The sequence below is a fragment of the Patiria miniata genome, unplaced genomic scaffold (genome assembly GCF_015706575.1).
Source record: "Patiria miniata isolate m_02_andy unplaced genomic scaffold, ASM1570657v1 HiC_scaffold_7, whole genome shotgun sequence".
Lineage (NCBI taxonomy): Eukaryota > Metazoa > Echinodermata > Asteroidea > Valvatida > Asterinidae > Patiria > Patiria miniata.
Window position 1 is genome coordinate 35,362,829 of NW_024037074.1, and position 12,150 is coordinate 35,374,978.

At 41.7% G+C, this 12,150-nt stretch overlaps 1 protein-coding gene across 1 annotated transcript; it reads left to right on the forward strand.

Moving 5' to 3' along the window:
• On the forward strand, nt 1-11,698 carry LOC119745890. Its single transcript, XM_038222556.1, has 11 exons — nt 1-880; nt 1,797-1,946; nt 3,060-3,293; nt 4,463-4,771; nt 5,492-5,696; nt 6,962-7,131; nt 7,697-7,916; nt 8,213-8,370; nt 8,505-8,694; nt 10,050-10,220; nt 10,931-11,698. Exons 1-11 carry the CDS (start codon nt 838-840, stop codon nt 11,067-11,069), a joined length of 1,989 nt encoding a protein of 662 aa, XP_038078484.1. The 5' UTR covers nt 1-837; the 3' UTR covers nt 11,070-11,698.
• Nucleotides 11,699-12,150: the final 452 nt, after the last annotated feature.

Genomic DNA, 12,150 nt, shown 5'->3' on the forward strand with positions numbered 1-12,150 from the left:
CATTCCATTCCATTTTACATTTATTTCCATACTGAAAGTGAAACAATAACATAACAGAAAGCAAAATACAATATTGGAGGCACAATCCTAATAAGCCAATGCTACATTTATTTCCATACTGAAGTGAAACAATAACATCAGAAAGCAAAATACAATATTGGAGGCACAATCCTAATAAGCCAAGGTTTGTAGCGGAGTGCCTTTAGAAGAGAAAACAAAGACATTAAATAATCACATAACTTGCATATATCAGGAGGAATGCCTCCTATTCCTTCCTCCATGATGTATACAGGTTCACTGCTAGCTACCTGTCCCATTATACTTGGCGGGCCGAATGGCAATGGGGACATGAGACCAGACTAGGCCTAATTGAGGAAAATATTTCAATGGAGAACTATATACCTGCCCAGCACAAGAACCGCCGAACAACAACTATTAAGTGCTATAATGTCATTGTTTATTTTTACACGATGACCTTAACTTTAAGTCAGAACAACAGACATGAGTTCAGCAAACAACAACAACAACATCGATCCTCGGGCCAGACAGCGTAATTGTAAAGAATCAAATTCCAATTGGCCCCATGGATCGGGGCCCCACTGAGCTCTAATAACCTCCTGCCCTGTTCATGCCCGAACTTACAAGAAGGACGCGTGACGTCGACGGCCCCGGTACAATTCAGTGACATCCCGGCTGGTTGTTATGCTACCGAAATGAAAATGAAAACAAACTTCACTCGCTAGCTGTGCATGGTTGTCAGATCAGACCATATAGAGCTAGAGCACGGAAACAGTTTGGTAGAATTTTACGCATTGTAGTGGTCGTGGTTTCATCAAGATGGGATGGTTGTTGATGTTTCTTCTTGCATTCTGCATGATAGGTAAGTAATTATCCGTTATTGTGGAAGGTTTTTATTTTAACAGACCGAAAAACTTCGAAGTTAATTTTTAGTTACTGCATGCATGAAATTCCCTGCGTGTGGCACTGCATAGCAATCGACTGAGTTTTTTTGATTTTCACATTTAGGCTTAGTTTGTAGGGTTTTTTTGCTTTAGAAGCATACTCACCCTCTTTATAGGCTAATCAGAAAGTGCTGCCTTTATCAGATGTCTAATTTTTGTGAAATTTCATGTTGAAATTTTGATACGCAAACGTGTGCAAATGAATCTGGAAATTTCACGAAAAATAGACATCTGAAAAAGGCAGCACTTTCTGATTAGCCTATAAAGAGGGTGAGTATGCTTCTAAAGCAAAAAAACCCCCACAAACTAAGCCTAAATGTGAAAATCAAAATTTGACGAAGTTCGACACGTTTTTGTACATGTGGAAGTGTGGCCTATATGTTTACGTAGGTGGTCCAGTAAATTGGCCACATTTATGGGGCTATTTTTTGGTCGAGACAGGTTTTAGGGTCATTGCGTTTAAATGGTGATATTCTTTGAACGGATTGAGCAATTTCGGTATTTTTTTCATCTAAAAGTAGCTTATGAAATTGGCTTTCCAGTCATTATTATTTTGGTGCTACATATATTTTTTTTTAAAATATATAATATATTTTTGGGGGTTTGGGTTCTGCTTTTTTGACTCACCCTGTATTCAAAGAGTCGAGACGTACTGTCTTGTCCCACCAAGTGTGAATTGAGCTTTCAGACTCTATTCTATCGCTCGTACCCCGCCCTGACGCACTAGGGCGGGGAGGGGGCCGGGGGTCGACGAGCGAAATACGTCACCTGATTACTCCCATGGTGGTCACGTGCCGGCATAACCGGGCTATTCCTCTTTTTTTTTTAATTTAGGGGTGCCTAAAGTGTTGTCATGCCGAAGTTTACGTGACGTGAAGACTACCCGAGATGACGTGCCTCAACTTTGTCGCGACGAGGGTATTGTGCGTTACTGGTATGCGTCGTCAGTGGACCTAAGCGGCGACAGCATCGAGCAATTGCGAGGTACCATTTCAGTTATTATCCTTCATACCTAACCTAGGGGTAAGATGGGTATATTCGACCGGGGCGGGGGGCATGACCACCTGTTAATTTAGGAATTAAGCACAAAACTTAGGTCTTACCCTCGGTCTTACTAGGGTTGGTCATATCCTGCAAACAAAGCAGGTATAGGCTAAAACAGTTAACATCTCAATCACACAGTTATTTAGTGCAGAATTTCCTTATTGTGATCGAATTCTCCCCCTTGCCATCTAATGCAAGTGGAAGTATACATGGAGTCGATCGGAGGCAGCCTGTAACATGACAGATACGAAATAGGAATTTTATAAAAATTGATTGTCAAAACAGGCTATTTTTTTTGTTTTAAAGATTATTACGCGGTGTGAATGAGGCAAAATCCGAAACACTAGCCTAAGTAGAAGGAGCAGTCAAGATTTCAGGGTTTTTTCATTTATTAATTTAGCTGAAATTATAGGATTCACATGTATGGATACAATAATGCCACATTCTGTCCGTACATAAACAAGTGTCAGTCTTATTCCCTACATGTATTTTTTTTTGCTTGGGTGCAGATGTGGTTTGGGGCAGCACTCATCGTTCATCATCTAGTTTAGGCTTGCGTGTAAAATTTTAAGGGAGGGGAGGGAATCGTAATCATCCTTCTACATTTATACTTCTACGCCTTGCCTTTACATAATTAAATAAGATCGAAATAATTTTTTTTCTTTTGTAAGAATGCTTTTTTATTGAAAACAAAAATGGCTGGTGACTTTTTTCCTCAGATAATTTGTAAAGGACTGCCTTTATCGTTTGGACAAATCGTGCAGCTTTCTGTGGATGGAAATATTAAATTTGCTGTTTTATTGCTGTCCGGCCACATTCAATAATCGATAATGTCATCGACATAAAAAGTTCATTCATGAACCGGAGCGTGCAGCAGCATTGAAGAGAATATAAAAGCAAAAAGGTTACCGCGTCGTGTTGTGATCCCCAAGTAAAAGACCCGGCCTTCATCTTATCAGTTAAACCAAAAATTGCCTACATGGTTATCTTTTTGATGGCTGGATAAGTATGACATTAATTCGACGTTCAGTGTCGAATCACCATTTTCAACAGGTCTGATAGACTCTGGCTGTTCTGACATCTTGGGTCGGTTTCTGTGCACGGCCCACTTTCCTCAACTGGATCCTGTCCTCCATGGCATGTACGGCGCGGACTACTTCCTGCGGCCCTGCGCTGAAGTCTGCCAGGAGGTATGGCGTGATTGCCGGCTCACCGCCCGCCAGCTTGGCATCGAACGCAAGCCGGAGTTTGTCTGCAGGAACTTTCCTTCATACACATGTCTGTCCCGTAAGTTTAATTGACGACGATGATGATTTTAATCCACCAGTATTGGTGCTCAAGGCCTCAACATTGCCTGGTAATTGGCAGGTCTTGAACTTCAACTTTGGCGAAGTTTTAGAAGGAACAGGCTATCCTTATATCAAAGGCCCAGTGTCAAAACCATAGACTCGCGCTCTGAAACATGATGTTTTAATCCTAAAATGGCCGGGGGCGGATTCCCCCCCCCCCCGACTTTTTCCGCAATAGCCTTGAAAAAAAAGCTTGGTATTTTTGATACCAAAAATATAAAAATCGGACTACGCGCCGTGAAAACTGAATTTTCCCATTCATATGTACGAATGGTAATTCTGCTCTATGTACACAAAGAGCAGAATTACCATTCGTACATATGAATAATTAATTAGCTATAATTCCAAAACCCTTTGATCTATAGTCATGAAATTTCTTCGGTAAGTTCATGATGAGTTGCTTTATGCATGTACCGAGTTTCAAAATTTGTCGTCACTCGATGGCCGAGATCTTGGGAGGGGAGTGGGCGGAATCCGCCACCCCCCCCCCCCCCCTCCCGGCTGAGAGATGGTAAAAAATAACCCGGCCCTTTTGGGGTTAATGCACATTTATTTCAGGCTGGTTTCACACCGTCAATTTGTTAGCAAGAATAAGGAAGAACTTTTTGGACCATTTGATTGTGTAGTTCTTATAGGGATATACCTCACACTTCCAGCTGATGGCATTGAAAAAAACAATCGTGAATCGCATTCATCATAATAATATCCGGGGAAACCACCTGTGGCCTGTGTTCCGTCCCTTCTTGATTCCGTGGGTCTCTGTGAGATTCTTGGTTTTTCTCCGTGGGTTTCTTTGTGGGATTTAGGCTCCTAATTCTAAATAAAACCAGTCCGTATTGTCTTTTTCATTTAAACTAAACGGTTCAGGCTTGCAAGCTTCTGTGCCTAAACTGCCTATAAAGCATCCTTGGTTTCATTACTAAATTGTCAGCAATTATGTCAGCAAGAATAAGCATGTTATTCTTAAATAAATCAGAAAGCGACAAAAGTTGTGAATTTTCAATGTTCAACTTTCAAGATTAATTTCCTCTGAACTGAAAGCATCGTATTTTTTTTTTATCATAATCCCATCTGATTTTCGTTTGCCTTTGGACCCGCTTACCATAGATCTGTACCCACCGAGAGACCGACCAATAATCGTCAACGTCACCCGGCACAACGCGTCCAGCGTCTCCATCCTCTATGCTCCCCCTGGGAATGCCTCAGCGACGGAGACGTTTCGCGTCCGCTACAACGAGACCTCACCACGGGTACAAATTGGAAGAGAACTATTCCACTTCATCTCCCGAGACCAGTCGTACCACACATTGAATATCACTGACCTGAAGAGCGGAGGGGGCTACAAGTTTGAAGTCACCGCCATGAACAACTATGGCGAAGGCCCTAAGACGTTTTTAGACGTACCGGCGTTTCATAGTAAGACTTTAAATATCGCTTAACCAACTCTCCACCCAACCCTGATTTACACCAAACTATAGAGGAACAACAAGAAAACTACTTTTAGGACTAGATATCATCCAATATATACAAATTCTACCTAGGCCTACTTGAAACAACTCAATGGCATTTCATGTTAATAAATGCAGGCTTAAAACCAATACCAAGTATCATTTTTGCTTCCCGTCCAACGAATTCCCTCACAATGGAGCAGCATAGCCCCAATATTATCATTGTATGAACACTTGGGGTCACAAAACAATGTGTGTTTTCAAGAACACCACGAATAGAGTACGTATTTATATGGTCATTGACTTTTCAAGGGTCACCAGAGGTAAAACATGAAACGTCCCCCACATCTGACAATTGTCTTCATGGCATGAAGAATCAACATACGAAGTTTCATGCTTTTAGTATCACCAAGTGCATAATACTTAAACAACTTCACTATCACCCCCAGCCCGTTTCGATTTAGCGGCAGGGGTTTGGTGACCGGGACATCTTCTGGCCACACTCCGGCATGGAGTGCATGCATGAAGGCAATGTGTGGTCAAAAACAGGCGATTTATGATTATCGTCAGCTATCAGAAAATTGCAATCCCAGCCGTTGCGAAAATAAATGGACAAACCATGTGGGAAAACTGGTCTATTATACTGCCTTTTCTTTTAATACAATTATATTGGCCTGTTCGTTCTCAGATGTATCCGACATTAATGGAACGGCTTGCGAAAACATCACTGTGCCGATGTGCCAGTCGGGAATTGACTACAGTCAGACCGCCATGCCGAATATTCTAGGCCACTGGAACCAGGAGGATGCCGCTCTTGCGATTCACGAAGATTTGATGTCAATGGAATGCTCCCCCTACACCCAGGCGTTCCTGTGTGCCATGTTCACCCCTATGTAAGTCGTGGTATTTGAGTATTATAAGCTATTAGTTTTTGTTCCTGTAATTTTTCCGAGCTCCTCCCAGATTTTTGACATGACCATCATAATGTGACTTTGGACATTTAATGGACGGAGGAGCCGTGAGGCAACTGGAGTGGAGGAGTTGCGTCACAATCACCTTTTGTCTTTAGTCTTAACTTCCTAAGTTATTCTGTACACTGCAAAACCTGTAGTGTTAATTTAACACCATTCGGTATCTATATAGGACAACACCAGTAAAATTTAACACCAGATGGTTCTATAATGATAGATATCAACAGTGTAAAACGGCAGTTTTTGCAGTGTATAATTTTCCTACCCCTTGGTGTATATTATTATTTGAATATACACATTACGTTAACCTGTCAAACCAACATTAAGAGAACGCCCCACCGTCGTTTTGTCAATTCCATTCTGGAAATGACTTTGTTTTTCCCTTGTGGTTTTTGAGCGGGCATTCAAACAACCATAGCTGTTATGCCACTGTGACCACTGGCCCAATGTGCACAGTTAAATTTTTCCATGCCGGCAGGCAAGAATTATCTCGATGTTATAGTGATTAATGAAACACACTTTTTGAATCACCGCCGTCTCCGAAAACATCTGAAGTGTCTCGTCTCCGCCCTGTTCACCTATGCCATGGGCTTCCCCACTCTGTTTTGCTTCCAATACAGGGTGAGTAAAAAAAAGCGAAACCCAAATGTCGGGACCATTGTTTTAGTGAAGTTCTGCATGTAGCCCTTTAAAAATCTAGGATACGAAAGCCCAATTAGCTTTCTTTTAGTACAAGAATCATTCGAATCACTCATTTACTTTTCAAGTTACGGATTTTAAACACAACCACCGTTTTCAAGTTCTGTCCAATGATCACAAGGAGGTATTTAAGTGTTCTTTCAGCAAAACGAAAACGTAGGGATGTGTGTGAACTGTTTTCGTTTTGCCGAAAGAACGCACACCTTTTTTTTGTGTGATCCGTGGACAGAACTTTAAAAAGGAGGTTGTGTTTAAAATTCCGTAACTTAAAAGATTGATTCGAATGGTTCTTGTACTAAAAGAAAGCTTATGATTTGGGCTTTCATATCCTAGATAGTCCCGACATTTGGGTCTCGCTTTTTTTTTACTCGCCCTGTACAAGAGTCAGGCACATTGGAGTGAGACGTTGAACATTACTTTATACTTTTACACTTTTGAATTGTTTGCGGCCTTACAATAATTAAGGTCTTGATTTCCACCTTTTGCAGATGTACCAACGGTTCCAGCAGCAAACTGCAGCTGCCCTGTAGAGATCTCTGCGTGCAGGCGAGGAATGGTTGCGAGGAGATGGTGATCAAATATGGCTTTTCTTGGCCGGGAAGTCTGAGGTGTGAGAGTTTGCCCAGCTACCATGAAGGAAATGACTGCTACCTGGGCGGTATGTATAGATCTCTATATATTGTGTGTATTAATTTATTACATGCATAGGCCTAAGTATAGTGAATGATCAAGTATATAACTTGACATGAAGACTCTTCAGGCCTACTTTGTGCTGTTCCAGACCCCTTCATCGCCTTTGGAGAATCGTGGAGGATTGGAGTGAAGACATCGTCAGTGCCATCACTGTGCTTGGATGCGATGTATTGTTATATTGGGAGAGCAAATCACTACTTGAAAGGGCGGAATCCATCCCCTTCAGATAACACCAAAACCAAGCGCTTTTAGGATTCATGGAAGTCCGAGAAACATAACATTCTGAATCGATTATTAAATAGAATATTTGCGCACTCTGGGACCAGCTTCACTAGGCTTGCTCGTCTCGTTTTTGATTGAAATAGTCTAAAAAACAGAACCACTTCAGTCGAAGCTCGAGTGAAAACTCGATCTTTATGATTGAAGGAATTTCACCCCAAAACGTCTAGTTCCTAGTTTCAGACTGGGGGAGTGAATATCCACTCTTTTGAATTGAGAGAGTAGGCCTGCTTGTCTTGATTGTCTTACAGGTGCGCCTGTGCTTGAAGTCGGGACCGATGATCAATGTGAACGCATCACTGTGTCCATGTGCCCATCTGTCATGGGATACAACCAGACCTTGATGCCCAATAGTCTCGGTCACCAGACTGTGCGTGATGCCGAGCTGCAGCTTATGACATTTTTACAAGTCGTTCACTACGGGTGCTCGCCTCACTTCTGGAGCTTCGTCTGTTCCTTGTACCTGCCCAGGTAAGCCTTAAAGTAGAGAAGCACTATGGCGTATTTATGTTGGTATGGGGCTGAGGCAAAACAAAATGAGCTATTGCATTCTTTAAAACTCGTTGAGTGCCTCCCCCCAGAAATCAAGTCCCCAGCTATTGTGGGGTTGAATTGGAACACAAGAAGCAGATACCCAGGGTCTACATTTAAATATAGAAATTGGGAACAAGTTTTGCATCCAGGGACCTTGTATTCAAAGTTGACAGTAGACTGTGAAAACGAGATTCACACCTATCATTCTGTTTTTAATACATCGATGTACATAGGTGTAACTCGGCCCCGGTACTGCCTTGCCGTGAACTGTGTGAGGAGGCTAGGAATGGCTGCGCAGAGGTGCTGCGTGAATTTGGCTTCCCGTGGCCTGAGCAACTGGCGTGTGAAGATATGCCGAGCCATAATGATGGAGATACTTGTTACCTGGGAGGTAGGGTTCAAATCTTGGATGTGAAAAAGTAAATACACGTGAATCCCTTTAACATGAGCCAATCATTCTGCAACGTCGATCTTTAACTCTATGATGGGCATGTTTGTAAGTGCTTCTTGTTTTGAATTTTGTAGATTTTCAGCCAATGCCAATGAACAAGACCGATTTTAGTCCACCTCAGCCGAATCAGACGACGGGTACCATGACCAACGCCACTCTTGCCGTCAAGCCACGCCGTTATGACACTCACGACCTTGGTGTTCCTTCGCTGTTTCGCGGCTGGGTGGATGTCCAGAGACAGGGCGCCGCCAACGACTACTGCAGGTAGGTTGGGCACAACCTTGTCCCCATCATGGCATTGAGCAGTATACCTTGACAGTAGCTGCTCTATGAATGTCTCGAGGTTGAAAGTAGATCCTTCGAACGAGTTTGCGCCGGGCAGGCTACCAGAACCCCCTAGCCCGCAATCGATCTACATGTATGTGATCTTGGTTATATTGGCGTTTGCTCAGTATGACCTCCATCTTGTAAGTTGCTCCTAACGGGAAACTGAAGACGCACGTGACAAAGCACCATGATTTCTGAACTAATATTTCATATTTCTCTATTGTCAGTCTATTGTTTATCTGAATATGTTACATTTAGTTCTGTCTATGTTTATCCTTTTGTGTTGGGTGTAGCTTGCGTCCCTTCTAAATCCTTTAAAATACCCAATCTATAATCAACATAATTTAGGGGGCCCATTCTCGACAAACTGTGCTTCTTATGGACCCCCTCCATTTCCAAACTTTATTGTCTTTCTAATTATTTTTTCTTTTCCACTTCGTTATTTACAATGTTATCCATGCTCTCTGTATATATTTTGTTCATTTTCTTGTTTGGAATTTGAAATAAAGTTAAGGTAAGTTAAGTTAAAGTTAAACTAATTAGTACAGTACATGTACTCTGCTGTTGTGGTGCCAATCAGAGAATACTGACTCAAAACCTGGAGATATCCAAAGGCCAACGGAACAACCATTTCCCTACAATATTGTAGCGTTCTATACATGTACTTGAGTCCATCACAAGTTCTCACAAGTTCCTTATAAGTCCATCACAAATCCAGTTGTCCTCAAGCCCTTAATTAAGTTAGTTCACTGGCTTCTATTCCAGTGAATTGTGACAAGACACTCCTGAAGTTGTTTGTCGTTAACCCTAAAAGGGACGGGTTATTTTGACCATCACTCAGCAGGGGTAGGGGAAATCCCCTAAGATCTCAGCCATCGAGGGACGAAAAATTTTGAAACTCGGTACATGCATAGAACAACTCATCACGAACATACCCAGGAAATTTCATGATTATAGGTCAAAGGGTTTGGGAATTATGGCTAATTAATTATTCATATGTACGAATGGTAATTCTGCTCTGTGTGCTCGATGTATATGGGAAAATTCAGTTTTCAAATTTTTCGCTGCGAGGCAACCAGTGGTCCGATATTTATATTTTTGGTATCAAAAGATGTGCAAGGCTCGAGGCTAGAAAGTCATAACAGCTCGGGTCGCAAAAAAAATTGTCAAGGCTATCATGGAAAAAGTCGAGGGGGGGGGGCGGTTTATATCCCCACGATGGACTTAGTGACGGACTCGACTAAAACACTGGTACTCAGTGTCATTCACCACTGAACGATTTCCTTTAACAGAGTGGTCACCAACTCAACCGGCGGTTACTTTTTGTCCTGCTCGCTAGCGGGGATGAAGGGCGCCCCCACTGACCTCAACTACAACAGCACAGGGCCCTGGTTCGATGCCGGTCACATGGACACGTGGTACATGATGGACGTGAACGAAGACGGCAGGGATGACTACTGCAGGTACAATAGAGGCTGTAGAGCTTACTAATTAGAGATACACTTTACTAGCAATGGTTAATTAAAAGAGTCGGTACTGAGCCAATACGATCCTGATTTTCGTGATTGTTTGTAAAGATGATGAACATTTGAGCTCCTCGTGCACGAGGAGCTCAAATGTCAATGTCCAATGATTAGACGACTTTGCAATGACTGATCACCACGATCGTGGTGATCAGTCATTGCAAAGTCGTCTAATCATTGGACATTGAGATTACAGATGCTCTGCCCAGGCTGAAATTTACGGGACGTCAGTTGATGATATATTAACTTCCACCGTACAAGGAAACACCGACATTTCCCCTGGAATAGGACGCTGTGTTATGTGGCTTATGAGGCTAATCTGTCCCGAAAATCTTTATCAATTATTAAAGCCGAACATTGTCAATGCACGATCGCCGTATAAGGTTCTCGACCTCCTTTTTTTGTCATGCTCGTTTTTCTGTCCAGATTGATGTGCCTCCCTGTATATTTAACTTCTGTCAAAGTGGTCTTCCTTAGGAATAGGAACTCGAACGTGGTATATACTAGCAATTTGCCATCCTCTATATTAAAAGAGTAGACAGTTTTTTCGACTCTAGATTTCAACGAGTTTGAATTTCGGTGATACCCAACTGTTCGAAATTTCAAACTCATCACAGTTTTCCTTTCAACTCCGGCTTTGATATAAACAGGTGCATTGGCTGCCTGCCGACTACCCACGTCTCATGCCTGCTGGCCGGTGAGGGCGCTTTCACGGCACAGACGCTCGACTACGATCCAGTGCCAGGGGGCTGTCACTACAATACGGTCAACCCGTACTTTGGACGGTAGAGGGCATTTGGCAAAGGACAGTACAGAGCGCCACCAACGGTTTGCGTAGCGAATACAACTTTTTAACTTGACAGTTGTTATTATCCTGTATTTTCGATCTCTTGCATAAATTTGTTAACACGCCCTTGGCTCTCTTTTAGATGTATTAGGCCTGCATTTCGAAACTTCGTAAGTAAACTCATATTCACTCTCAGACACAAACAATAATAAATATACAAACAACAAACGAACAGACAAAATAAGTGGTTTGATGTACGAATGATTTAGTCCGAAATGCTGAAATACTTTTTACATTGGAAATATTTAATAAAATTGGGTAAACAAAACCAACATTTCGACAATGTGGACTTTTGCGTGATGTACCGATAATTTTGCATGCCTACGTTAATTTTGTATGCATATATCAAGCAATTAATTATATATGTTTTTTATGATTTTATGTTGAAGTCCTAAAAGAGTGAACAAAAAATTATGTGTAGTTTTGTTTGAATTGTACAGAAATGTTGATACTTGTATCTATGTATGATGTTGAGACTTATTTCTGATTACATTTTCATCAAGACAATGTTATACGTATTTTGAAAAGTAGGTGTCACCGTAAATAAATATGAAGGTTTATGAAAAGCAAACTATGCGATAATTGCTGTTTTATGTCGTTTATGTTGCAATATTTAAAATACATCAAGCAATTATTCCATCCACAAAAACTAAAGAAAACTTGAAGCGTCCTCCTCGAGCTCTATGACAGAAACATACAGATAAAACAAAATCGAGTTAGCATGCGGTCTGTTAGCCCTCTATTTTCTTCCTCCATGGTTAGCCAGATAATTGTTAGGGCTGGCCAACAATCGTTTTACTGTGCTCTTTGGATCCGTCGCTGGCTTCCCCTACTTTGGTAGAGCAGTAAGTAACTTCGTGTATAATATCATTGATGACAGCTTGTATCGACGAAGAAAGTTGCTACACGTTTATCGATAATGGCTATGGCTATGTGCAGGGTTCGTTCATGTAGAACAACCATTTTGAACTCAACTGATTAAAATACGGATTATCCTTTCGTTCAGTTAATTAAACGCCGAGG